This window comes from Colletotrichum graminicola (assembly GCF_000149035.1).
Source record: "Colletotrichum graminicola M1.001 genomic scaffold supercont1.11, whole genome shotgun sequence".
NCBI classification, from domain to species: Eukaryota; Fungi; Ascomycota; class Sordariomycetes; order Glomerellales; family Glomerellaceae; genus Colletotrichum; species Colletotrichum graminicola.
The window spans coordinates 901,542-928,488 of NW_007361015.1; the positions used below are offsets into that span (position 1 = coordinate 901,542).

At 54.8% G+C, this 26,947-nt stretch overlaps 5 protein-coding genes across 5 annotated transcripts; 2 read left to right on the plus strand and 3 right to left on the minus strand.

Annotated features, from left to right (window-relative positions):
* Nucleotides 1–5,124: 5,124 nt before the first annotated feature.
* On the plus strand, nt 5,125–7,160 carry GLRG_03791 (WD domain-containing protein; the record flags this gene model as incomplete). The annotated part of the gene is made up of 5 exons (XM_008094476.1): nt 5,125–5,257; nt 5,311–5,392; nt 5,464–6,355; nt 6,409–6,876; nt 6,933–7,160. 5 exons carry the CDS (start codon nt 5,125–5,127, stop codon nt 7,158–7,160), a joined length of 1,803 nt encoding a protein of 600 aa, XP_008092667.1.
* Nucleotides 7,161–7,433: 273 nt separating this feature from the next.
* Nucleotides 7,434–8,347, minus strand: GLRG_03792 (uncharacterized protein; the record flags this gene model as incomplete). Its single annotated transcript, XM_008094477.1, has 2 exons — nt 7,434–7,902; nt 7,995–8,347. The coding sequence occupies 2 exons, from the start codon at nt 8,345–8,347 to the stop codon at nt 7,434–7,436; spliced, it is 822 nt and encodes a 273-aa protein (XP_008092668.1).
* Nucleotides 8,348–11,420: 3,073 nt separating this feature from the next.
* Nucleotides 11,421–13,920, plus strand: GLRG_03793 (transmembrane amino acid transporter; the record flags this gene model as incomplete). Its single annotated transcript, XM_008094478.1, has 7 exons — nt 11,421–11,581; nt 11,701–12,390; nt 12,454–12,866; nt 12,927–13,087; nt 13,189–13,254; nt 13,311–13,705; nt 13,767–13,920. The coding sequence occupies 7 exons, from the start codon at nt 11,421–11,423 to the stop codon at nt 13,918–13,920; spliced, it is 2,040 nt and encodes a 679-aa protein (XP_008092669.1).
* Nucleotides 13,921–15,459: 1,539 nt separating this feature from the next.
* GLRG_03794 (uncharacterized protein) lies at nt 15,460–17,373 on the minus strand (the record flags this gene model as incomplete). Its single annotated transcript, XM_008094479.1, has 1 exon — nt 15,460–17,373. One exon carries the CDS (start codon nt 17,371–17,373, stop codon nt 15,460–15,462), a length of 1,914 nt encoding a protein of 637 aa, XP_008092670.1.
* Nucleotides 17,374–18,004: 631 nt separating this feature from the next.
* GLRG_03795 (uncharacterized protein) lies at nt 18,005–18,493 on the minus strand (the record flags this gene model as incomplete). The annotated part of the gene is made up of 1 exon (XM_008094480.1): nt 18,005–18,493. A coding segment is annotated over one exon (489 nt), but the record flags the coding sequence as incomplete, so codon positions are not given.
* Between the last annotated feature and the right edge of the window lie 8,454 nt (nt 18,494–26,947).

Here is a 26,947-nt window from a genome sequence, read left to right on the forward strand (position 1 = left end):
CAGCCATACATAGCCGAATCAAGGTACGGTTAACGTACGAAGACACGTGTTGCTAAATGACGAAGTGCTGTGTCGGATGCTAACCACCACGCCCTTTGGGGATTGGTGCGGTCGGAATTCCGTAGAGAGTCGCAGAGACGTTTGGCAGCCCTTTCCAAGGCCATCCTTACCCAGGGCGTCGATCTCGACATCCTTATTAAGAGAGAGGCACTGGCTCGCAGCGCCTAGAACGTCTCCAATGACGGGTGAAACGAGTGTTTGCTGGTCGGCGGGCCACTGACTCGGGAACGAAGCGGGGGTCGTCCCGGAAGGCAGCCTCTAAGCTGTTCCGCCAGCAGTCCGAGGCTTTGCAGTTGTTGTGGGGAACCATAACATCGGAATAAGTTTTGTTAATGCTCGGGGAAGCGTGTCCCTGAGCGACTTCGCCGGGAACGGAGAAGGTATTCGATAGTTCCCACGACCAGAGCCTTCGACTCATGAGCCAAGGCAACCAGTGGGATGAGTATTCACAAGCTGCGACGGACTTTGTGCCGTAATAACGTCCTCTGGAAAAGGGGTACTCGCTGGGTTGCGTTACAGTCAACCACGTAAGCATAAGCAATCAGCCAGGAATTGGCGAGCACACGAGCACATGTAAATGGATGGCCGCCCCCTTTGCGCTTCGGACCTTGGCAACATAGTACTATGATATCCGGCCGAAGTTTTATCGCCCCTGTCAGGTACCCCCCCTCCAGTCCACCAGCTGTCAACGCCATCTAGCTATTACGCATTACCTATCACCACCACCATAGATTTCTATAGAGATAGGTAGGATGCTGAAATACTGTGTGGGGATTTACATCACTAGGACGATAAAACTTACCCCTACCACCCTGTACAAAAAGCAGAGCATAGGTACTTACCTACCTACTCGAGCCAGCGTTTGACCTGTGTACCCGTACCCGATGAGCTGTGGCAAGGCAGGCCTGGCTGGCACTAAGCTACCTACGCTATCTAGCCCTGCTCACACTTGACCTCCACCCCGTCTTTACCGAGCCTGGCAGCTTACCTCAGCCGGAACCCCTAACAATGGCAAGTCACCTAACCCATCTCGCCATTCCAACGCTAACGCAACCGAAATGCGCCTCAATCCCTTCCTGGGCTGAGGGCTGCTGTTGTTACCAGATGAGTGTGGCTAACCACGCTGCACCCGCCCAACCACATTACGTCCTAGCCGCCTCCTGAAAAAATATCATGGTGCTTCGACCGCATCTTCCAAGTAGGTTGACGGGGTAGTTGTTGCACAGGTCCTGGCGCGTCTTCCGAGACCAGGCTACCGCTGTATGTGATGCCCAGTTATAATTCAATTTGGACGGTCATAAGATGACGCGACAGTCGCGGCCTGAGTTGCATATTTTGTTCGGCGTAAGATGTGATCTCTTGTCTCTGTGAGGTGAGCTGCAGCATAACGATCGGCCCTGGTGATACGTAACGGGATGCCGACCTCTATGCGTCGAGGCACAGCATTCCGATCAGTAACCTCCAGAGTTGCTGCATGGTAGGGTGATATGATAGGTATGAGCGCCCTACATCGACGGCGGATGGCGCGTGGCATCATTTGTTGATTGACGGGTACATATCAGGGGCCGAATTGCTGTTCATCCCCACCCCTACCAGTAATGCCGCAAAGGCGGCTGTGTGCCGACCCGGAGCAGGCAGCAAGATGTCACGCACACACACAGAGAGAGAGGGAGAGAGAGAGTAAAAATGAAGAAGAAACAAAAAGAGGACGAAAATAAAGAAGAAAAACATCGTCAAGAGATGGATGGGGTGTGGGTGGCGTAGCAGCACCAGAACCCCCACGCAAGGTAGTTTGTAGCAGGTGGTGAGTATAACCATACCCACGCCCGTTACCTGCAGGCTTTTGCCAGCCGAGCTGTTTGTGTGCAGTGTGTGTGTATATACGCGCGCGTTCCCGGTCTGTTTGGCCTATCTGTACCCATAATCACTACATGACATTGCATGGCGCATGCTGGTGGCGGCAGTGATGTGATGGTACACTACCATGGGAGGGAGCGGGCGCCGGGGGCTGGCTGAGCGGGATCGTTGGTAAGCTTACACCGTATCCGTACTTGTTTCACCTTTTGTTACTACTACGCAGTGTCTTGATATTTCTGACGATGACCAACAGGGGGGAGGGGGGGGAGGCATGGAACATTTCGACAGCTTCCATGCCCGAAGTGGGGGACAAGATGATCATCGCCATGGCCACCGCTCACAGGCCTTGACCTACTCACTCTATGTAAACTCATGACGAATAACTAACTCACCGTACTTACAGCGGACGGATGGCCGAGGAACGTGAGCAACGTAATTGTCCATCTTGCCAACCTCATCGTCAGCTGGTGGCGGTGATGCGCCGTCTTCCTAACAAGATGGGTAGAAGTAATATCCGTAGGCCACTGTCAGTCCTTCACGACGCAAGACATCAACGGCCACTTGACTGAGAAAGCATTTCTGTCTCTGGGTAGCTGTTTGCTGCACACTGAGTACCTAAGGTAGGTTTATGTATGGCAAGGAAGGTCTCACCTTGGCCTACTGACAACGTCTTGCTGCCGCACCCAACAGAGCCTTTGGCACCAAGTACGGATACACGCATGCGCTAACATGTAAGGTACAGTTGACGCAGGAGGTTCTCTCGGTCCTCAGACGTCGTCAAACCCGCTCTTGTTTCCGTCTTCCGCTCGGCGCATACCCATGACCAGACCAGACCAGACCAGACCAGACCAGACGATCCACAACGGACACAACCTTCTCACTCACAGGCACCACACCAAGCGCATATGTACCCATCCCTCTGACCCTGATCCTTGACCCTTTCCTTACTCCGAACGACGCCTCCACCCCACCCCCTTCCGTATTCTAGCCGTCCTCCATCCTATACGCTCGCCCACACACCCTTTGTTTAAACAACAAACCCTTATTCATCATCGGAAACAACAGCCGCATCCAAACCACACGCTGCAAATCACCTACCTACCTACCAAACTAGGTACCACATGCTAGTGTACGATGTATGTACCTGCTGAGCGTATACCTAATAATCCGTCACGTCTTTCGTCTTTCTCGAATGGAAGGAACGTTCTCCGTCCGTACCCACAACCCACACACCCTCGTCTTCTCTGCCACGTCCATACACTCATTTTCGGATGCACACACCCCCTCCCCCCTCCCCGTGTGTCTTTGGGGGTTTTCCACAGGCTGCGCCGTTGCATCTCAAGATGCTGTCTCCAACCCGCGTTTTCCGCGATGCCCAACCTTGCTGACAGGGCATCATCAATGATGCTCAAATGCTTCACTTCCTCATTTGAAGATTGTCATACACGATAGGGCGAATTGACTCATATCTTACGCAGAGAGAGAGAGAGAGAGAGAGAGAGTCAAGCTTACTTGGTGCGTTTTTGCAAGATTTCTCGAATGACGAACCTGCATCGCAATGTTTCTGAGATTAGTGGGTGATGCGGAAAGGGAGACAAAAACATGATGTAGGAGGCACGCGCCCTGTTAGCCATCATCGTAAGTCAACGGGTCCCAAAACTTTGCGTTGCAAACGTAGGTACGTAGGTCATTGATTAAGGGCCGGAATCATATACCGCCGAGATGCTTATATCGCGTTCGGGTGTAGCATTTTGTTGTTGTTATCGTTGGTATTGGTGTTGGTGTTGGTGGTGCATGACTACAAGCCGGGTAAGACCAACTGTAGTAGGTTAACAAATACCACATTCACCACCTACCTACCTACCAACATTCGTATACGACAGCAAAACCAAAGGCTGGACGGTCGTTGGCAGGTACTTACCTACTGTACCTAGCCCTGTGCCTGTTGGACTACCTAGTGTACATCGTAGCGTAGACTCAAGGTGCGAGCTGCACCCCACTCTAGCACCACCCCCCCGCTCCGAAGGCTAGCTGAGGCACCAGAGCACCCCTGCCCTACTCTACTAGGTATGTATTGAACCGATTCAGTCGCCGCCGCCTAGGACCCACTTACCCAAGTCAAGCCCGGACAGATTGAAACTATCCACACCCGCTGGGAGGAATACTTCAAGCAAGCGCCACATGGGAAGGATCCACATTTCGAGCCAGCTCATCCTCCAAAAGTCGACACGCACAGACCTTGCTTTGGGGGTGGCGTAGCGGCCTCCTGGCTGATACTTTACGACTACATGGCTGCCATCCACGCTTTCAGTTCCAAACCCTGGGCCGAGTGCCCTAATGATCCTGTACCTTTCCGTGCAGCCCGATGTATCCTCATCAGGCGAGCTACTTGTCAAGCTTGGCGTGCAATTGGTTCCAGGGGGGGGCGGCGGCATAGAGCAGTTCACCTTTCTCTTTCACACTCCTTCTCTCTCGTGGGATCCACATTTGGATCATATCCCCAGGCGGCTCCCATCCGTCTCTCTCGCTCTTCTTTTTCTCGGCCTGTGCACCTTGCACCTTGCACCCTGCACTAGTCTCCTCTCTTTCCACTCGCCAGCCTCTTCAGCCGGGTCCTTTCTCTCCTTCCTCTCTTTGCCTACCCGAACTTTTCTTTCCGTTCCTCTCTCCCCCCCCCATCTCCGCTGTGACAACCTCGACACGCGCGCGCGCACACACACACACACACACACACACACACACACACACACATCCTCCCTCCCTCTCTCTCTTTCTCACACACAACATAACACATCACTATCATCATCAATCGGTCACCAAGCTGCATTCATCTCATCGTCACTCCCCCAACTACGACAGCATCGATATCGCGCATCCAGCTGCGCCTCCCTGCCTGGACGGCTCTGCCGCTGCCGACGCTCGAAACTTTCAGGGGACGTTACTCCAGGCAAACCGCGCCTTGTCATTGTGCACCCACCGATTGAAGGGCGCCCATTGCGGCAACCGCCAAATTTTTGCGAGCCACGATTTCCACAAGAAGGAAACTCGACGCATCGTGTTCATCGTCGACTTTTGAGGGGGAAAGCCAATTATCCTCCTTCATCTTCTGATACTCGGCGATCCATCTTTACGGACCTCCACCTCCCCGCCTGGCGATCCGTGTCTCTGCAGCCCTGAACATTGTCCCTGACTGCAACAATTGTCACCATGTCCATGTATCCGCATCGCGCCATGGGCGCGGTGCCCCCCAACAACTCGGCCCGGCTCAACGAGCTCCTCGACCAGATCAGAACCGAGTTCGACACGCAGATGCGCCAAACCGAGGGCTACGAACATCAGAGTAAGACGATCGCGTCTGGTCGCTCTTGTTGCTGTCGCTAACTGTCCTTTCAGTCCAGGCCCAGGTCCAGGAGATGCAGCTCGTCAGAGAAAAGGTTTACGCCATGGAGCAGACGCAGATGAATTTGAAGCAAAAGTATGTCCGCTACCGATGCAATCTCGACTTTCCGATAAGCTATGAAAATGCTAACAGTAAACTGCAAATAGGTACGAGGAAGAGATTGCTATGCTCCGACGCCAGCTTGAGGGGGCCCGCGGAAACGCGCCGCCTAGCATTGGCGGCCCCCCTCCTCACGCTGGACCGTCGCAACAGCCTCCCTCCATTACACCCGGGACTGGCCTCTTCAACGGCATCATGACCGGTGGCGGCCAGGCCCAACTGGCCCCTCCTCCTCCCCCTCCTCCGCCTCAGGACCAGCAAATGGGCCCGCAGCATCAGATGGCACAAGGCCCCCCGGGCCTCCCGGGCCCGCCGCCGCCGCCCCCTCAGTCGCAGCAGCCTTTCCAGCAATATCCCCAGGGTCCCGGCGGACCCGTCTCTAATGGCCTTGGCTCCCAGCCTCCTCAGACGACCGCATCGCCTGGCCCCGGCAGACGCGGAATCGGACGACCTCCCGCGGCTGTTGGTCCGGCTACTCCTCAGATCAACACCCCGATTCCATTCCCCGGCGCTACGCAGTCGCCCCAAGTCAGCCATCCGACGCCTGATCACGCGCGGATGGGAGGTCCTCATGCCCCTCCTGTGGGAAACGCTCTTGGCGATCTTGACCCTGATCGCCTGCCTCCTCATTCCAAGAAATCGGGTCACGACTGGTTCGTCATCTTCAACCAGCATGTGCCGCGGATGCTTGACGTCGACCTGGTCCACACTCTTGCGCACGAGAGCGTTGTCTGCTGTGTGCGATTCAGCCACGATGGCAAGTACGTGGCCACCGGATGCAACCGGTCCGCACAGATTTACGATGTTCAGTCCGGTGAGAAGCTGTGCGTTCTTCAGGATGACACTGTCGACATCACCGGGGATCTTTACATCCGCAGCGTCTGCTTCAGTCCTGATGGCAAGTACCTTGCTACTGGTGCCGAGGACAAGTTGATCAGAGTAAGTAAAACGAAAACGGACGTTTGGTCAGACCATGCTAACCGCCTTTTCAGGTCTGGGATATCCAGTCCAGGCAGATTCGCAACACCTTCTCTGGCCACGAGCAGGACATCTACTCGCTCGACTTTGCCCGCGACGGTCGTACGATTGCTTCCGGAAGTGGAGACAGGACCGTCCGTCTCTGGGATATTGAGCAAGGTACCAACACTCTTACTTTAACCATTGAAGACGGTGTCACGACGGTCGCCATCTCTCCCGACACCAAGTATGTCGCGGCCGGTTCGCTTGACAAGAGCGTCCGCGTTTGGGATATCCACCAGGGATACCTCCTGGAGCGACTTGAGGGCCCTGACGGCCACAAGGACAGTGTCTACAGTGTTGCTTTCTCTCCTAACGGCAGAGACCTGGTCAGTGGCAGTTTGGACAAAACTATCAAGATGTGGGAGTTGAGCACGCCTCGTGGTCTTCCCAACCCCGGTCCCAAGGGAGGACGTTGCGTCAAGACTTTCGAAGGACACAGAGTGAGTAGCTCCCCAGACTAATAAGTTAAGCCACACTGGTATGCTAACAAGAATAGGACTTTGTTCTCTCCGTCGCTCTGACTCCCGATGCTGCCTGGGTCATGTCCGGTTCCAAGGACCGCGGTGTGCAATTCTGGGATCCTCGCACTGGAGCCACACAGTTGATGCTCCAGGGTCACAAGAACAGTGTTATCTCCGTCGCTCCCAGCCCGACGGGAGGCTACTTCGCCACCGGCTCTGGTGATATGCGGGCGCGCATCTGGTCATACCGAAGTGTCCAGTAGGAAGCTGGAGTCAACTTTTTGTGGGTTTCGTGAGTGGCAGATATGTATACCAAATAGCAGTCTTGAGTAAATGGTGCTCTGTCACTGGGGGTTTCTGTGGTGAAATCTGCTGTCTCTGACTTATGTCTTGGGACACCCTCAGTTGAAGAGACGGATAGGACGGTCGGGGCGCACTGGCAGGGGACATGTCGGAATCTCGTAGCAAATAGCCGTCGCTAATGAAAGATTTGAAAGCTTTACACGAATTGGGTTGGAATATACGCATGAGTAGTTCTATATGAGCGAACTAAACAAATCTGAAAATTCATCGCCCCTTTTTGACTTCTTCTTGCTAGGCCTCTTCTCCGACCTTGTTTCCTTGACCCCTCTGCTGGGTTCTGGCTCGGTGATGGGAGCACCAACCAGCTTGCGTTTCTTTTTGCTCGCAATGGGCGCTGCAGCGACAGCCTTGGCGTCCTCTTTCGTTGTTGGACGGCGACCTGGGGGTTTGGCGGTCAGCTCCATCTGGTCTCGGGATATGACCACGCCGAGATCCATTGACTCTGGATTCGTCTGGCCTTCCTTGGCCGTGACCGCATCACGATGGCTTGGTGATGAGTTGGCCATGGGCTGCATTGCATCACCTCCCTTGGGCTGTCGAGGGACCAAGGGAGCAATAGCCGAGTTTATACGGGCCAGAACACCCAGTAAAACCAGGCCTAGGGCGGCATGCTGGCTATCTGCCGCCAACTGACTGAAGGCTCTGATGGTACCATGTTAGTTCACGAGAGACACGTGACGGAGTTGCGTCTTAGACCCCTCAAGGTGGTGGGGGACGGGGCAACAACGACATACAAGAATGACGATGGGATAGTTGTGTCGAGCAATAGCCGCGCCCCGTTGGCAATGTTCTCGCCCAACGCTTCGCCCCGACGGTCCCCACTGCCGGTGCCGGGGCCGGCGTTGACCTTGCCGGCCGATCTCTTCGAGGGCGCCCTGAAGCTCTGGGTGTGGTGGTGGCGGACGCGGGTCTCGAGGGCGTCGTGAAGACGCCTGACGGAGCGGCGGAGGAGGTCGAACTGGGACCACCAGCGGGCGACACGGTGTTGGTTCTTGTTGCGGTGGTTGAAGCCGTCGAGGATCTGGAGGACGGGGACCAGGACGTCGATTGTGGGCTGGTGAAGGTCGGTCGGGACGGCGGGGTTCATTATTCCGCTCGCTCTGCCGCGAGGACGGGGAGCGCGTGTTCTAGACGTGCTGTGGACTTTAAGAGGGGTTTTTTATTTCCTTCTTTCCTTTTTCTCACTTTAAAGTTGCTGGCTGGCGAGTTAAGCCGTCGATGACGGGAAACGGACGCCTGTACCTTGGCTGACTTATTTTTATTTATTTCTCATGTCATAGTGGGGGGACCGTGCCCCTCCGCCTCTTGTTCTTTCCGTAGGACCTTCACCTTTTTTTGAGTTATGCATGCACGAACGAACGGGTATCGAAGCAGACTTTAGCGGACCAGGCGTTGAGCTGGGTTCGGATCGGCGAGAGTTTAAATTAGCTCGGTAACGTAATGTACGGCGAGGTCAGGTTAGGTAAAGCTGTATTAGGGGGGTCCCGTCTTCCGGACTATGGGATTCGCACGCGGAGGAGGAAGTCGTTGACTTTTTTGTGTGGGTGAGCCGCATGGGGTCTTGCATGGGACAAGCTGGTAACCGCCACGAGACTAAACGAAACCAAGCCCGAGGTTACTTCGCTATTCACAAACCAGCCACAGGCGGCGAAGTCGGGGGAAGAAGAAGAAGGGGAAGATGATGATGATGGTGGTGGTGGTGGTGTTGACGATCAAGAAGATACCCGGCGGTTTTGGAAGGGACGCCGGAACAAAGAAACAGCCACGTCTGTGCGGGGAGTCGGGCTCCTGGTTGGAAGGGAGGAAATGGTCTTGGGCGATCCGGGGGGTCATGGGTTCGATCGCGACATTTGCCTATCCATAGACAGTCTCAACTAGGAGGGGTGAGGCCATGATGCCAGATGAGGCGATTGCGATGGGCAGCACAGCATGTGAACACGAGGCTCAGGCATCCGAGGGGTATGGGAATTTTGAGTTCATGAAGACTGGCACCGAGAGGGGTCGAAGACTTGCGAATAATCCCTCACCGACTGCACCTCTGGCACTGACTTGCCGCTATCTGTCCGTTCTCTAGTTGTGATAGCCTCTTCTCGCATTTGACGTCCATGCATGAACCTGTCTCATCGTGGGGGCATTGGATGACATGTCATGCGGGACTGTACTGAGGTGCCGTGGAGGAATAAGGTATGCAAGTAGCGGTGAGTAGCGGCGGGTACGGGGAAGAGTCCGCGGGTATCCTGGGGTTATCTGCGTACCACGATATAGACTCTAACCGGGGTTCCGAGGCAAAACACAGACCTAACAAGCCTCCCCACATCGCACCTTTGTTGGAGGAAAACTATCATGCATTCATACATGCGGATGGTAGGAATACCGTAGCCACTCGCCAAACCCGAACAGAGCTAACTTTCAGGCTAACATCAAGGGGTATAGCGGCCGCTAAAAAGAGACTAGTGCGCTGGCAGAAACAGAGATCAAATACTGGCCAAAGTCGGGGTTAGTCACGTGTCGCATACGTCAGTAGGAAGTTTGGGTGCAAACCTGGCTAGCTGGGTGGTGAGTAGGTTGACCGCCTTTTATTTTGAGCCTAGCTTAAACTGGGAAGTCTAGCTATTATCAGTTAGTCTAAAAAATAGCTCTGTTCGGGTTTGGCGAGTGGCTACGGTAGGTAAAGTCGACAGAGCTGCTTGCTTTTTTCCCTGTCCCCTCCTTACCCGTCCCACTTTAGCACCCCAGCGACTGCAGTACGTAATCTCGTTGCACAAAGAAGGCAAGGACGGGAAGGGGTGGCCATGGTGGTGGGGGAGGAAGGTGGAGTGCGGAACCGGGGTTGGGCAAGTTCTGGCCGCTGCGAGGCCCTGCAACCTACCTAACCTGCAGATATTGCAGGTTTAAGTCGGTCGCTCATTGTCCAACCATAGACGCGGGCGCGATAAGCCGGCCAACTTTTGACGATGTGGACGGCGTCATGGAAACCAAAGTCCTAATATCCAGCTGACTTGGTTTCTTGTCTGGCCCGTCCATCTACCCACGTCCTGCCGGCTTTGTTACCCGGCCGAGGTGCCAGCATCGAATCCACTTCCTAAAGCATCAACCTTGTGGTTGCTTGTCTGATGCTCTTGCGTAACCCGCAGCCCGAGATTGGACTCTGTCATGCAGGTCAATCTACAGATACCTATCGACGCATCCACGGGTCCTCCGGTACCGCCGACAATGACAACCTTGGATTATGAGAGTTGAATGACTAGAAGGGCCAGTAGACGGCCTAACCTTGTCCAAGATCCCCTACCAATACCAGTCAGCCTCCCCAAAAGATCGATACCTTTCCTACCCCTTGGCTCCGATCTCTGGCTTCCTCTCATATGGTCTATCGGAAAACTGGAAGAAGCATTGGTTGGTATCGGATTGACTGGGGTGGTTTCCTGTCCGAGCGGAAAGTTGCCTTGGCTTTCGAGCATCTACACTGCTTCTCCTCCTCCTCTTCATCACCCCCCTCCCTTCCGGCCCTACATCGTCTTTCCACCTTTTTCTCCCATCTTCCCTTCCGCCTCGGTTCCACGGGCGCCTCTAACCAGCAACTAACAATCGACGGAGGTCGATGGAGTTGATTATCTAGCTCCTCTTCTTCTTCTTCTTCTTCTTCTTCTTCTTCTTCTTCTTCTTCTTCTTCTTCTTCTTCTTGCTCTCTCTCCTCACACTGCGACGTAACCTCAACTGCTGTTATCTCTGTTCCTTCCGTCCTTCATCCCCACCCCGACGTGGAGCAGGAGGAAAAAATAACCCAGTTGGAACCTCGCCAGAGGCTACTTGCGACAACCTGGACTTCCCAAAATCCACTGCACTAGCACCAACTCATCTCCCGCGACATCCCCACTTGGACTGTTTCTGTTAGGGGTGCAAAAGGGTAGATTTGCGACCTACCTATACACGGCTTTTTGGGCGCCGCATGTAGCCTGTACCACCCGACTGATACCAGGTATATACAAGTCCGAACGCCCACGCGCACAAGGGGGGAAAAGCCAGTCGCGCGACCACCTCGAAACCTACCTCCTTCCCCCCTTCTTTATTGTCGCTCCTCTTTGCCATTGCACCCTCCACCTGGCATCTGTTTCTTCGAATTTCTACCGCCAAGATCTCATACCCCACGACCTGCTCCCCTCATGGCCTCGAGAAACCCGTCCACTTGGGACGAGTACGAACGGGGCGCATCCCCCCAGCGCTCCGTGAGCATCGACTCCGATGCCGTCGCCGAGGACCAGTCGCTCTTGGGGGAGGACGACGAGGGAGGTTACGGCGGCAATTCTCGTGGGCTTCGCAGAAGGTTGGTCTTTGAAAAAAAAAAAAAAAAAACTTGGCAGTACCCTCATGACTTCGCTTGTCGCTTTCGTCGTTGCTGCTATGCGATTCTCCCCCACTAACCCATACATACCCCTCCTTTAGGTCTTCAGTAACACGACACCTGGCCGGCATCACAAGTATTGGCGGCGTCAACAGCATTCGCTCTTTCACTCGCAGTTGGGCGCGTGCTGCAGGCTTCGCCGAGGTTATCCCTCAACGGCCATCCTTCGTTTTCGCACCCGACCAGGTCCCCATTGCCTCGGGATCGAACGAGGCCCTCGACTACTCCCGAAGCCACGTCGAGTCAGGTTCGCACCCGAGAACCTCGCTTCTCAGACAGCACCTCGAAGCCACGCCGGAGACGGGTCCTGGCACCTCACACCATAATGGCTCTTCCAGTTCAGTTGCGGACGGTGGCTCGGTCCAGAATGACTTCCGCGACAGAGAGCGCAAAGCCGTCGAGGCGGAAATGTCGGGCGCCATCTACGGCTCAAGCTTTGGCAGCGGCCGCCGGCCTTCGCAATCCATATTCGCAGTTCCGCCCCATCTAGCAACACCGCCGCTGGTTGGCAGCTACAGTTCGTACAGGACGTATGGCACGATAGAGGACGTTGACTCGCCATCGATGGCGCAGGCTGGAGAGCTGTGGCGTCAGCAGCAAGAGGCAGGGGGCAACGTTCCAGACGGAGAGAACATGCCCATTCTTGTAAAGGAGGTTGAGCAGGACGGGAAGATCATCTTGACTGTGGAGGGACAGTCCACGCTTCCCCAAACCATCTTCAACTCGATCAAGTCAGTCGCGCCCCATCCCTGCAAATCTCACCAAAGGCAATTAAGTGCTGACTTGTAACGCAGCGTTCTCATCGGTGTCGGTCTTTTGAGTTTGCCCATGGGAATCAAGTATGCCGGTTGGATCTGCGGCATGGTCATCCTGGCCGGTTCCGCAGCCGTGACTGCCTACACGGCCAGGCTTCTGGCCAAGTGCATGGATCTTGACCCAAGCTTGATTACCTTCTCCGACCTGGCCTACATCTCGTATGGTCGCAACGCGCGTATCGCCACCAGCATTCTCTTCACCCTCGAGCTTCTTGCCGCTTGCGTTGCTCTCATTGTCCTCTTCGCCGACTCTCTAACCCTGCTCTTCCCGGGTTTCTTGAGCGTCAACACCTGGAAGCTAATTTGCTCCGTGATCATGGTTCCCCTCAACTTCCTCCCCCTCCGACTGTTGAGTTTCACCAGCGTCATTGGCATTGTGTGTTGCTTTAGCAGTGAGTTCTGTTTCCTCTCGTGTTCCTGTTGAAAGGGTCCTGGCTGACGTACCGGGTTAGTTGTGGCAATTTTGGTGATCGATGGTCTGATCAAGCCAACAACACCTGGCTCCCTTATCGAGCCGGCCACGACGTACTTGTTCCCGGCAAACTGGGGCACATTACCGTTAAGCTTCGGCCTGCTCATGAGCCCTTGGGGTGGCCATAGTGTATTCCCCAACGTGAGTATTCACTGACCCCCCGCGACGACGGGCTGATGTTGTATATATATATATATATATGTATGTATGTATGTATAGGCCTATACTGACGGTTCGTTCAGATCTACAGGGACATGCGCCATCCTCACAAGTATCCTCGGGCCGTTAAGACGGTCTTCACGTCGGTGGTGAGTTGACATGCAGCAATGCTACCTCATTGCACCAAATACTGACTGCGATGCAGTATCTCCTCGACGCCTTCACGGCGGTTGTGGGCCTCCTCATGTATGGCGACAACGTCTTGGACGAGATCACGGCCAACATCCTTCGGACGAGCGGTTACCCGCGCGCGCTCAACTTCCTGTTGTGTGTCTTTATCGCCATCATTCCTCTGACCAAGATCCCGCTCAACGCCCGGCCGATTGTTGCGACCCTGGAGGTGTTGACCGGCATTCACCAGCAGGCCGTTGCCGACAGCTCAGCCATGGTTGGCCGCTCTGCCACCTTCAGGGGCATCATGAAGGTCGCCATCAGGGTTGTGACCGTATTTGTCTTCCTCATCATCTCCATCCTGTTCCCGGCATTCGACAGCATCATGGCGTTTATGGGCAGTGCACTATGCTTCACCATTTGCGTGCTGTAAGTGAAGCCCCATTCAACCTGGACCCTTTGGACGAGCCAGCTAACCTCTCCTTCACAGTTTGCCTCTTGCGTTTTACGTGAAGCTCTTCAGCAAGGAGATCAGTTCCCAGGAGAGGCTCCTTTGCTATGTCTTAATGACTATCTCGACGATCCTGTCTGTTGTAGGCACAGTCTGGGCCTTCCTGCCTAAAAGCCTCATTGGCGCAGAGTAAGCCGGACCTGTCGACAATGGCTTTTTTGGTACTTGTGTTCGTCGTGGCATAATTGGCGTACTGGAAAATTGCTCAACTCGGCTCATTGCACGGCGCCGGTGGCATCTGGCTTGAATACCTGTGTGATATATTGGTGGCTCTCCTGTATCTTTCTTGCGATGTCTCTGTCCATAGCTACTGGTGTCTATCTATCAACGGTCTGTCTTTCTGTCTCTCACGGCAATGTATAGATGCTTGACCGTGTCGTTTACTACATACACGCGACCTCGCAGTCTTTGCAACATATTTATCTGCAATACCATGTTGATATCCTCCCTCCGTAACTCTTCCCGCGCAGCAGTCCCGGTCATGAAGAAGCCGTGGCTGCCTTGCGCCCTGGTATCATTGGTACTAGGGATTGGTTATATCACAGGCGCAGTCATAGCTGTTTGTGACGCGTTCGGTGAGCATGCTCGGTATCACATGGCTCGACACTTCAATCCCTCCGCGAAACATCCTTCCAAAGCGAGTGCTCTTGATGTACGACATTGGCTGGCAGGGGCTGGTGACACAGCAGAGCCGGCAACCGTATTACTTCCCCGCTACCCCGAGCGGCCAAGGTTTGATGTCCGCAGCTGATCCGGGGTTCCTCTAAAAGACCCGATAGCCATGCTCCACATGTGCGACGACCTATACACAAGTGCCGTCGGCACCCCCTTTCGCCTGGCACAGTGATGCATTGCACCATGTCCCCAGACGTCTATACCGCCGCTGACCTCGATGCCAGCAGCAGGTATTCAGCGGCCGTGAAGGCGCATGGGACAGAGAGGCACGCGCCATTTCATAGCTAGGGGAAGGCAGTTCATAACACATAAGCCACGTCGGTTTTCAGTGCCCCGCCCCATCGCTCTGCTGCGCGAACCGACTCTCACCCTATAGTCCTTTCCCGGAACATCGGATGCAAATTAAGAGGAGACGTGCTTGTGACATATCCACCCCTCATCGAGTAAACGTTTTGTGGTGGCCGGCGGCGCATGGTTTCGACAGAGCAGGCAATACTTGACAGGTCATCAAAAGGACGTCGAAAGGGACGCCTAAACTGAGTATGACGCGCAGCACTGTCCGACCCATTGGCAGTACCGAGATTGCACAGTACTAGTCTTGAGCTAGGGTCAGTCGCTGTTACGAGCTTTTGGCTATCGCACGAGTTAAGTCAAGTGAGAGGTAGCATGACGTAGTATCAACATGAAGATTTGGGGCGAGAAGGAAGGCCAGGCAGAGCTTGGAGTCGCTTGCCTGTACTTTGGGTGAATAGACTGGTCACTGGTGAATGAGGACCCTCAGGCGTAGGTAGTTGATTTGAGTGGGTAACCTCTGGTATTGTTTATTAATCTGGAGATATCTAATACACAGAAAGCGAGTTGAGTTCCATCATCCAACCAGGTGTCATGTCTTGCCCATATGAACCAAGCCGCTACTGTAATCAGTCACGACGAGGACCTGCGGAGGAAACGCGGCGACGCCCTGCTGGTGAGAACCCAACCACAAGAGGTGACTCGGCTAGGAATGCGCTTCCTGCCAGCCACCAACCCACTCGACATCTGCGAGATCATTGCGCTTCTCCCTGCGCCAGTAGTTCCAATCTCTGCCCTTATTCCAGGGGCAATCCTTCACCTTTTCCTTAGGTGATTTGTTGTGACTGATGTGACTGTTGTAGTGTCCAGTGTATTCCCAAACTCCCGCTGCATGAGAATTGTATCCTATTCCAATTGTTCGTTGTTGCCGAGGAAACTCCGATGAGCCTGTAAGCCCACGACGCCGCTGACCCAAGGCAGACCACTTGTCAAGGTTGTCCCGCTTGGGGGGCGACTGACGAGTGGTCAGCATTGGCTTGGGCTTCGGTGGAGACGAATGTTGAAAGAAGAATCCATCAGAAGCGTGGTCGCTGTCGATGTCGTTGTGGATCAGCTTAGCGCCGTCGTGGAGAGAATGCTGAGGAGTAGTCGCAAGGGGGGTAGCGTCGACCGTGTCACAGCCATCCTGGTCATCCAGCTTGCTGTCGTGGCTCCAAGTCCTTGAGTTTAGGTCCTTCAAAGACTGCATCTGCCTCTCGCGCTCCGCTTCCTCTTCCTCTTCATCCTCGTCCCACATGTCACTCCAGCTCTTGGAGACGACATCTTTACGGCCAAAGACCAAGGACATAGAGGACAGGTTGCTGCGAGGCTTGTTCATGTTGATGGGAAGAGATCCGGCCATTGGCGAAACCTTGGGGATGGGACGAGGCACCGCTTTCATGGGCAGACCAATGTGGAGCGACTTCATGGAGGCCCCGAGGCTAGAGTTGAGCGTCGAAGAGACGGACGGTGTCTGAGCAGAGCTGAACCAATCCGGGGTCTCTCCCGACTTGGAGAACAAATCCTCAGTGTAGCTATCATCGTCGGCGATAGCACTGAGCTGGCGAATGGACTTTGGAGGGGTGGTGTGCAGCGCCTTGGCCCAAGGGAAAGCACCATGGTCGACCTGGGGGCTCTGGATGGAGGGTGTGCGGAGAGGCTCCCGGTTGGCACTGGCCATGACATGACGATCGGCGCAACAGAACTCGTCATCCTCCTCCTCAGTGGTGGTGAAGCTAACGACACGCTGAAGGGCAGCACGAGCACCAACAAGAGACCTCTTCTTGGGATCCAAGCTCATGCACTGAGCAATAACCTCGTAGGTGTCCAGTGACATGGAAGGGAAGACGTCAAACAGAGACTGCTTGTCCCTAGAGAAGTCCAGGAAGAGCGGGTCCGCCTCAGTCGGGGTGGTGAAGGGGTTTCGTGAGAAGAGAATGTTGAGGAGGCAGATGCCGATGGCCCAGATGTCGGCCTGAGCAGGGGAGTAGCCGGCTCCAGCCGAATCGTACTGCTCGGGGGACATGTAGCGGTCGCTGCCGACGGTGTTCTCCAAAGTCCAGTTCTCAGTCGTCGCAAGACCAAAGTCTCCCAGCTTCATGTCACCAGACTTGGTGAGAAAGATGTTCTCAGGTTTGATGTCTCGGTGGAAGATACCCTTGGAGTGGATGTAATCGACGGCATCAACAAGCTGGAGCATAAACCGACGAACATGCTCGGTCTCGAGGGGTCCATGGCCATTGCGGATGGCCTCATACAGGTCGCCCTGGGGACAGAACTCGAGAACGAGGTAGAGATGGGCCTCGGTCTCAAAGGTGTGAAGAAGGTTGACAATGTTGGGGTGCGATCCGAGGCGGCTGTGTAGAGCAAGCTCCTCAGACTTCTCATCGATGGCGAAGTCAAAGTCGAAGTCATCAGCGGCTTCCTTCTTAGTCAAGCACTTGATGGCGACGGTCTCGTTGGTTTTCATGTCCTTGGCCATGAAGACCATGCCAAAGGAGCCATGGTTGAGGGGAGAGATGGTCTTGTAACGACCATCGAGCAACACGCCATTCTGAAAGTTGTCTCTCAAGCATGCCATGTCGAAACTGGAAAAACGAGCTTGTAGAGCAGGTGGGTATCGAGCAGAGAAACGAGTTGACGACGGTGATGAAGCAGCCTTGAAGCAAGCTGTTTTTCTTTCCCGGTGTCGACGGTCAGTTGCTGGCAGGAAGGAGGATTCGCAAAGTTGTGATGATGCGTGTGGAAACTTGGTATAGCTTCGTTACGCGGTGTTGAGGTTCGGGGAAGGTGGCGACGGGGTTTGTTGCCGAGAATATACAGGTTTGGAAAGAACAAATCTAACAGGAAACAAGACAGTATCTAACTCCTATTCGTTCACGTATCAGAGGCTCATCGAGGGTATTTTTTTGCTGTTGTCGGACATATGAAAGCGAAGGTCTGTTGTTGGTTGGTTGCTTGGTCGTATTCGATTTTGGAACGTCGGGGTCCGTAGAAAAAAAAGACAAGAAGTATCGTTAAGAGGACATTGAAATAGAGCAAGGTTGATGAAGACTAGATAGAGAGTGGCGCCCGGAGGTCGAAGGAAGGATAGCGCAAGCTCAACGTGTATTCGTCAAGAAAAAGAAGCGAAGAAGACGATTCCTGACTTGAGGATTTGAGCGAGGATGCGAGTCGGCGGCGCCTACTGACAGTGGTTGATTGTCGGGGTGCTAACTCTGGATGGCACGAAGGCCGGATTGAGGCGGTGGTTGATGGCCGAAGGTGGTCGTCGTCCAAGTGTGATTGCAACGGCTTGCAAGCAAGTTGACTACCGGGATCGGCAAAAAGTAATGGCTACAGCAGCATTCGAGCGTTGACGGGCGTGTGCAAAAACGAGTTGGTTGACCAGCGTTGTTCAAGTCGAGGCAAGGGAGAAAGACGTAGCTCTTATTGGGATGAGAGCGGGAGTTGTCGTTGATTAGGAACACGGGGCCTTGTGGAGTGACCAAGGCGGTGGGGACAAGTGAGTCAACGGACACGGATGTTAGTCGGTATTCGATGACAGCAAATGCCGAGGCTCGTGGATTCGGTGTTGAGTCGAAGTCCAAGAGGCCTCTCCTCTCTTTTATCTCTGTCGAGGGATTGACGGTTCGAAGTGTAGTCAACTCTTCGGCGGAGGTGGTGGAATTGCGTGATTGCTTGCAGAATGACTCGTGAGTGGAAGCGTTGGATTGGCGGTGCGAGTATTGTGTGATAAGGACAAGGTCGGAGAGAAGAGGGAGGGGGGATGTATAGAAGATAGTAAGGGAAGAGAGGTGGAGGCGGGATTGAGAGGATGGTGGCTAGCAAGCAAGGAGAGTAAGAGAGGCCGTTGACGAGGATGAGGATCAGGTGCGGTAGAGTAGGGAAGGCAAAAGAAGAAAGGGTGAGGATTATGAAGGGGGAGTATTAGAGTAAAGTAGGTAAGTGCAGGCAGGATGTAGGCAGGAGGATGGCAGGAGGATGGCAGGTTGGATGAAGGAGAAGGGTGGGTAGGCTGATGCAGGGAAGGCAGGGTGACAGAAAGAGAGGTGTGAGTGCGGGAGTGTGAGAGAGGAAAAGGACGCGTGAGTGAGTGTGTGAGGTACAGATGGACAACGAAAGAAGAAGATGGAGATGAATGGACGAGGATGGGTTGGCTTGGACAAAGATGGGATGGAATGGGAAAGGGCAGTGAGCGAGCGAGCGGCCGGGAGAGGGACAGGCAGAGACAGAGGGAGAGAGCGAGATAGGCGGACCGGGATGGGAAGGCGAGAGCGCAAGTGCAGGTACGTACCCTGGAATTGCGTATTGCAACACATTCTCTCTCTCTCTCTCTCTCTCTCTCTCTTCATCTCGCTCTCACACGCAGTGAGATAAGTGTGAGAGGGTACCTGCCTCTCAAGTTGGGTGCTAGGTACCTTTACGGTGACACAGGGGATACGGGGGGATTCTGACGGTAGGAAAACGGCGGGGCTCCTCCAGCCAAGCGGGAAGCAGGAAGGGGGGACCGAGAGAGGCGGTGGGCAAAAGAAAGAGTACGTACCGCAATGGGGGGGGAGCATGGCGCGCTACGTGGAATGATGGGAAGGGGGAGTGGAACCACCGGGACGCACGCTTGACCAACTTGAAGTAGCAGCAGCATCCCCAAGCCTGCAGGATTGCTTGTCTCTCGTCCACCCAACCAATACAGTCCTCCCAGGCTTTAGAATGGTCTATATTCCTGCACGACGGGACCGAGCTTTCTTTTGGGCTGGGCTGGCAACAAACGCAATGCAACCCAACCCAGCCATGCCTACTATGTATATGTACAGTAAGAGAGACTGTATTGGCCTATCGTGGTTATGATAACAACAAACCGACCGGCACCTCAGCCCGGTAGAGAAGACGGACTGATTGAAAGGAAGAGTCAGCCCAGATGCCCCACTCATCGTCCATGTGTGGCATGTTTTCTCGACTATGTATGCGGCCCCTCCGTTTAGTGTAGTCCCGTTGAGCACCGTTCTGTCAAGTTGGAAACCTTCCAAGTACCCTTAATCGCGTACATGCTTGCTTCGTTAGCTCCAGTACGTACTTATGGGTACCTTCCCACCTAGCAGACTGCGAAGAGCATGGCCCAGAACACTTCGGACGGACGACTGAGAGTGGCGCACTGTGACAATGTGCCGTCAGCGGTGACATAACGGAATGCTTTGCCCAGTGTTGGCTGACGCACAGATGGCTGCCCCATGTACCTCTGCCCTGGTATTTCCTCGGAGAGATACTTCAGCCGTGGACGGGCGTTCAGTAAGGTGCGTGCCTTGGTAAACCTAGCGGGTGCCACCAGAGCTGGTTGGCAGCTAAGCTATGTACATAACCCACGGTAGATTATCGGCCCCGGCACGGCCTCTCTCTCGCGTAATATGTAGCTCCATGCGGCATGTCCATAGGACCAATTTAACCATCTCGTCCTCGGTCCCATAACTTGCTTGGAGCTGCCAGCGATCGAACAAGAGTCATACCTCGTCATTCACCCATACGTATCCATACTCTGTCGAGTTGTTCAAATGGCAAGCGATGGTATGAGGCGACACAGTGGCCGCTCCAGCAATTCGCAGACGGAGCCTCGATTGCTGCCGATAGTCGGCGAGGGGCGGATGACCGGGATAACGTAAACGGTATCGGAAACGGAGCTGTCACCCGTGTCTTCCACTGCCTCCAAGGGGGTGAAAAGCAAAACGACATCATTTTCTTGGGCGGTTGATGTTCCCGCTATCTTCACCATCAGCGACATTTTGAGAAACGTGTCAAAGCCATGTACCCTAGTTGCCATGTACGGAGTACAAGTGGATGGATCGGCGTGTGTGAGTAAACACGGGTCATAACCGGCAACTATGTCCATCAACATAAACATCAACAACACGGGGGAGCGCTGCAACAATAACAACCTGGGAAGAACGTTGGTCGCCCTGCTGAATGGCAGGAGGTGCCGACAAACCAATTAAACTCGTGCAGCATGGTAGCTATGACGAATGCCGATAGCGAAATACTCCAGGCCCGCTGGGCTCAGGGAGACAATGCCACGTAGTTTCAAAGATATTCAAGGTTCCTCGCAAACCCAAGGGGATTGACCGCGCAACTACCTACAGGAACGAGGTTCGGAAACTTGGTTTGAGAAACTACGCTTTCGAGACAGCGGGCGAACCCCTGCGGTGTGCATGAATGGGCGAATGGGGAGACATCAAGGTGGGGGGAACAGCTGCAAAGCTCGCTGGTGATTAAGAGTGAGTCTGAAGTCTTGGGTATAATTGTGAGTGGCTGCAAGGGGCCGTCTGGGGTTGAACACTCAACTGACCATCTGGGCATACTCTGCATCGAGTGCGAAACTGGTGCTGGGCATAGCGAGACATCAACGACACTATTATGCGTGGATGATTGAGGCTGCTAGTGCATGTCCTTCTCTCTGCCGGTTTCTATGAGTGATTGAGCATTACTCATGTTTGTCATTGTTATTGTGAAAATTGCTGCTGCCACTGTCGCTGACGGAAGTAAACCAAGGCAAAAGTGACTTGGAATCCGAAGGTTCATCATCACCGGGGAGAAGATGAGTCGCAGTGCCACCAAGTACGAGGAACGAGGCCAAGCATTGTTGACCCAAACAGACACGTACTCGTACCGTGTCCGTTCCCCCCCCCCCCCCCCCCCCAAGAATGCACCGTACATCGGACGGGGCGCTTAACGTCCCTCCTGCTGTGGGGTGCACTGCACTGCCGGTTACGTACCTGCCCACGGGCAACTATTCCTTGGGGTCCGTCCGACCCCACTCAGCTGCGTGGCTAGTTGCCACACCGCCCTATAGGTACGTCGACCTCAAGTACCTCCACGTCAGCAACGGTCATGGCTTGTACCTGGCGGCCGCGTACCGGGGATTCATGCAGGCTGCCATGCTGCCACCACGGGGCTGCCGCCCGTCGTCGTTATTGCTGTCGTCGCCAGTCAGTTCAGCATTCTGGCTGTTCGTCGAGACCCCCCGATTTGGTCGATTCGGCATACACCGGGCAGGCACAGGGCAGGGCGCGCGCAGCGGGAAGCGCGCGGCCATTGACGGAGACTGATCGACCGGCCCAGGCGGCCATGGGCCCAGAACTAACGTTCATAGTGCCGGTGCCCGTCACCAGAAATCCATTTGTTCGTGCTGTGAGAGTACAAGCTGTGTGAATTGGGACGGCATGGCTCAAGCTGCTGCCAAAGAGGATGATTACATGAACTGCCAGTAGTAAGAAACGGGGCACCGTGTGGGGGGGGAGAGAGGAAAAGGGGTCTTTCTCGATTCGTCGAGACCATCTGACTTGGTTGTGCCCGTCGAACCTTGATTTCGGAAAACACCGTGGGATAGAATAGCTACATGGTGCTATGGAATGCACGCCACGCCTATGGCATTCGTCGACACAACTGGCTCGGAGGTTACATAAGCGACCCTTGTCTACTGAACTACACTAACAGATCTGGGTGAATGAGGTGCCGGTTATGGTTTAGCTTCCAAAAAAAGAGTGGCAATGCCGATGGGTCCGTCCCTCCCAATATTGAGGTCGAGAATTTCCGTAAATCGCGACCTGGATCATGGCTGAAGAATATCGTCATTTGGTCATTCGGAAACCCGCTTCCCAGGGGTTCCTGGAAACTCAGGGGCCTGGGGACTCGCAGCTCAGGGACTCCAGAACAGGTTGAGGGCTCAAGTGGCCATTGACTATTGCTGGTCCTGAAATGGATTGCATTGCCCGAGCCGCGTGACCTTGAGCAAAAGCAGCAGCCGCACTGAGTGGCTTGCCAAAGGGGCCTGGTGTTAACTACCTGGGTATGTAGAATGGGACAGGACAGATGGCCAATTCTCATTGACAGTACGGAGTACCGACCCTAGCTGCAGCCCACATCGCGACACCCAGAATGCGGAAGTTCACTTGGACAACATGGAGGTGCAACCAGGAACCCGTTTTCCGTCGTCTTTTCCCCATCTGACATAACCGACTTGCACCTGTGCCTCTCCAGCAGGCCAATTAGCGCAGGGCAGTCCAGCGGCAGCCGTTTACCTCACGCAGTCTCTCGACTGAATTCCTCGAGTTTCTGTTTCACCTACTCACCCGCCCTCCGTCTCATTGGCCGCTGGTCGCACCTTCCTGCACTCCTTTCGACCTGCAGTCCCGTCTCCATCCTGGAGTGTCCCAACCGTGCCAAAAGGGAAAGAGCACTCACGGACAGCCACGAGTTCCCCCAGGTTTTTCCAGGAACTCAGGAGGACCCCAAGCGCCGCCGCCGCCGCCGCCGCCCTCGCTGCCGCCGCTATTAATGGACTTCCCAGAACCGGACGAAAAAATGGGGGCTTTTCCATGGGAACCCCTTCCCCAATTGGAGGGGGCCCTCCTCTCTGGATCCCCTCCTGTTTCCAACTGCCTATGACATCCAGGGTCCCATTCTCTCTATCCCTCGGAACGCCAAAGATAAGATGCTCCCCAATGCTGATAACGGGTGGCGGGACCACCTCCGGAACCAGCGTTATCTTGCATCGTCGTTGATGAGGTAGGTAGGTAGTGTTAGGTAGGTACCAGTATCCCGGCCTGCGTCCTAGGTTTCTTGGCTTCCCACCAAACCGTCTGCTGCTGCTGCTGTTCTGTCATGTACGGATACAGCATGTACGGAGTACAGACAGCAGTGTGCACGTACAGTGTGCCCTCGATTGCAACATCGCTGCAACCGTGAACCGCAGCCCCCTGGAGCCGTGTCGTATCGCCAATCTGGCCCAGTCCGAGTCTGGGGCCTCCAACGTCAAACCTTCGTCCGATGATTGCATGTTGATCTGACCCCTTCTAGGCCACCTCATTCGAGGTTTCTTGCCCAGCCGTAGTACATTGTAGGTTCTCAGGAGGCTCGGAGCCGGCTCCTCGCACAGCATGTAGCGCCTGTGACGCTGGTGCTTGGCTGATCACAACCGCCATTGAGAATGTTTCAGACATTGACGCTCTTCGTCATCCCCACGAACCCAAACTACTTGCCCAAAGAGAAGGTTCTAGGTCGTGTCCACAATTCATCATCTCGATGCCGTCACCATGTGTGTCTCTCGCTCGGGCTGGCTGATACGATATCGGACACACACAGTACGTGGGCAGCGGGGTCGTCCAACTTTGACTCTCCTCCTTTCTGATGAGCCATCATCTTTTTCCTGTCTTCAACTTATGGCGAATTGCAATGCGGGGAAGTGAAATGAGCAAAGGCATCACACGGGCAAGGCCAACTGCCCCGTTCGCCGGCGTCGCTCCTACCACCTATTCCACACCTCTGGACCAGCCGTCCCCAACGCTTTGATCTTGTGACCAGTAATGGTCCCTTGTTTTCTTCTCCCCCCCACCCCTTCTTGTGGCTTGGCTTGGCTGAATGAGCGACTCAGTCGAGGTCACATACACAGTAGACACCCACGAACCTTCGAATGCACCAACTCAACTGAGGTACGCAGGCGTCTCTCGACCCATCACCTCACAGCTGAGGCTTGCGAAGTGCCAGATGTGAGCGGTCCTAACCGGGAAAGGAGCAAAAACAACAGCCGATCGCCTTGTCGGTCTCTGCCGAGCTCCAATAATTTATGGTTCCAGCATGTCTCAAACTTACGACCCCGTCCGTCCTACGATGCGGCTGCATTTCTGCACGTTGGGCTTCGCTTAGGCTAAAAGGATGTAGGAGGACTGCCTCCGCCGCCCCCTTAGAAGACGCGGTGCGTATCACCCAGGCGTCTTGCTTTCGTGGCGGGTGAGAATGGCATTCTTTTCCCGAACGGAAGAATCGTTGACGAAAGGCGATGCCTGCCGCATCCGGAGAGACACAGAGTGTGTCAGACGTGGAAACATAGGGGGGACGGCGAGGGTTGGCAACGGAGTCTCGGCCGTGGTGACAAGGTTTCCACCCGGCGCGCTTCGGGGCATCCACCGGACAAGACCAGGAGTCGAGCAGACAAGCACGCGGTGACTCGTCGTAGTGCAGGCCAGCCAGCCATGCATGATGGAATGACTCTTTGGCATCTCATCATCTCCTCGGCTTCTTGGGGGTGGATATCCTCAATGTCCGAGCTCCAGGGTCCCCATTCCGTGCGATAGCTGTCCGCTTCAAGACAAGTCTATAGCGAGCTGCGTGTTCCCAAAGCTTCATCGGGATTCGGTGGAAGTTGAGTAGCAACAAGCGTTTATGTGCCCATCAGAACGGTTGCCAGCCTCCCTCTCCCTTCCCTTCCTTGTTTTTGCGGAGGCGAGATCGGGGCAGAGCCGGTCCCCGTTATGCTGCATTTATGTGTGGATACGATACATACCTGCTTGATAACAAGCTGCCAAAACGTTATTCACCTTTGCAATCCGTCTTGGGGATCTGACAGGGAATCGACAGTTTGCGATCAGCCATATGTCGCCCTCCGTGATGGATTCCCGCGGTCCGTGTGTCAAGGACCGAACTCAACCACTAGGGCGTGCTCCCGTAGGATATTGTGATGCAACGCGCAAATCAACAAGCCGCCAGCTATCAACGAGCGGGATACATCCCATCATTCACGGAAAACAACACGATACTTTCGCTTCAAGTCGGGTCCGTTCGCCGCAAGGCGATACGGTCCGCGTACACCCACTGGTTCGCTCTCGTCCTCGATCCCTCTTCCTCCTCCCCAGCCAAGCACACGTCCCTAGTCTTATCCCCAGACCCGCTGCCACCGCACAAGGTACCGCGATGGATGGCTGCAACCTGTGTCTCCGTTTTCTACCCACCAGCACCACATCTCGACGAGACACGTTGCTCAGTGGAGTGGGGCATCTTCTAGCCTGAAAGCTCTCTGATCAAGCAAGTCAACTAAATCAAGACAGCGGATACCTAGTGGACGCGGGCATGGCGCGTGGGGCCAGTAGAATCGCTAGCTCTGGTCAGTTGATGTGCTTGACTAGATTCGGAGAAAGAGAGGGAAGGTGATTCACAGGCCAAGTGCGTGTTGCAGATAGGAACGAGAAACAAGGGGTTCAGAGGCTCGTGGCCGGCCGCCTTTCCAACGCCGAAACGATGGAACCTATAGACCCCATTCCGTCGAGTTTGCTGCATACCAAAGCCGTTATTATCGGCTTGTTGTTGGCCTGCAATGTGAGCAGAGAAGTCGCGGTAAGCTGCGTTATCGACAGAGATGGGAAGAGAGAAGGAGGCTGGTCGGGAAGCAGGAACACTGTGAGGCTAGAAGTTGCATTAGCCCCACTCATTCCCAGCCGTCCCAGCCCAATCTGCAGACGCGAGCGAAGTGGGACCCTCGATCCGGCACCTACCTGTTCCTGTCAATTGGCTCACAGCTGCCGTGCCGGCGGCCCATTCGCAGCGGGACCCATTGAAAGCAGCCACCTCAGCCCGGCAGGTGTCCGCCTCTGGTACTGTACGTCCGGGACGTTTCTGGTTTCTGGCTTCTGGCATGCTGGTGTTGATGTGGCTTGTCCGGCCGCCACGATACCGCTTTTCACGATGCATGCTGTTCGGGTCGCCTTGTTTCGATGGCTTTGCATGCATCCATTCATGCAAGGACTGGGCGCTCATACCCGCCTCGAGGAAGGGAGGCCGGCGATGCTCCACTCGAGTCAAAAGAGCCCGGGCGCCCTATTATCGTCCGTTGAGGCCGAAGGAGGACCGGGGACGACGAGCTTCATTGCGCTTCTGTCAAGTTCACAGCCCAACGGGAGTCACAATGACAGACCGCCGACGGGCTCTCGACAGCCCCCGCCGGTACCCTCTTTCCGGCTGCCGGGCTGCCATGTCCGTCCGGTCTTGAATTTGTTTAGTCCGCCTTACTTGACCTAGGTAGGTAGGTAATAGGTATACACTCAAGCTGCCCCTTGTTTCTTCCTTTTGCCTTCCTAGTGGTCGGACCAATCGTCCCATGGCGACGGCGCTGTGCTGTGACATGTTTTTCCAACTCGTTTTCCCTCACCGCTGCTTCGGTACTGTTCCTCCAAGGTTGCCATGAGAATGGTCGCCTTAACGGTGCGCTGCTATTGGGTCTCGTCCAACGGCTGCGACCAAGAGTTTGAGGTTTTGGTGTAGCCCTTTGGAACCTCATTCGCCATCTCCACTCACACACTCACACAGCTGCGCCCAACTCTGTCTCCCTCTCAGGCTCT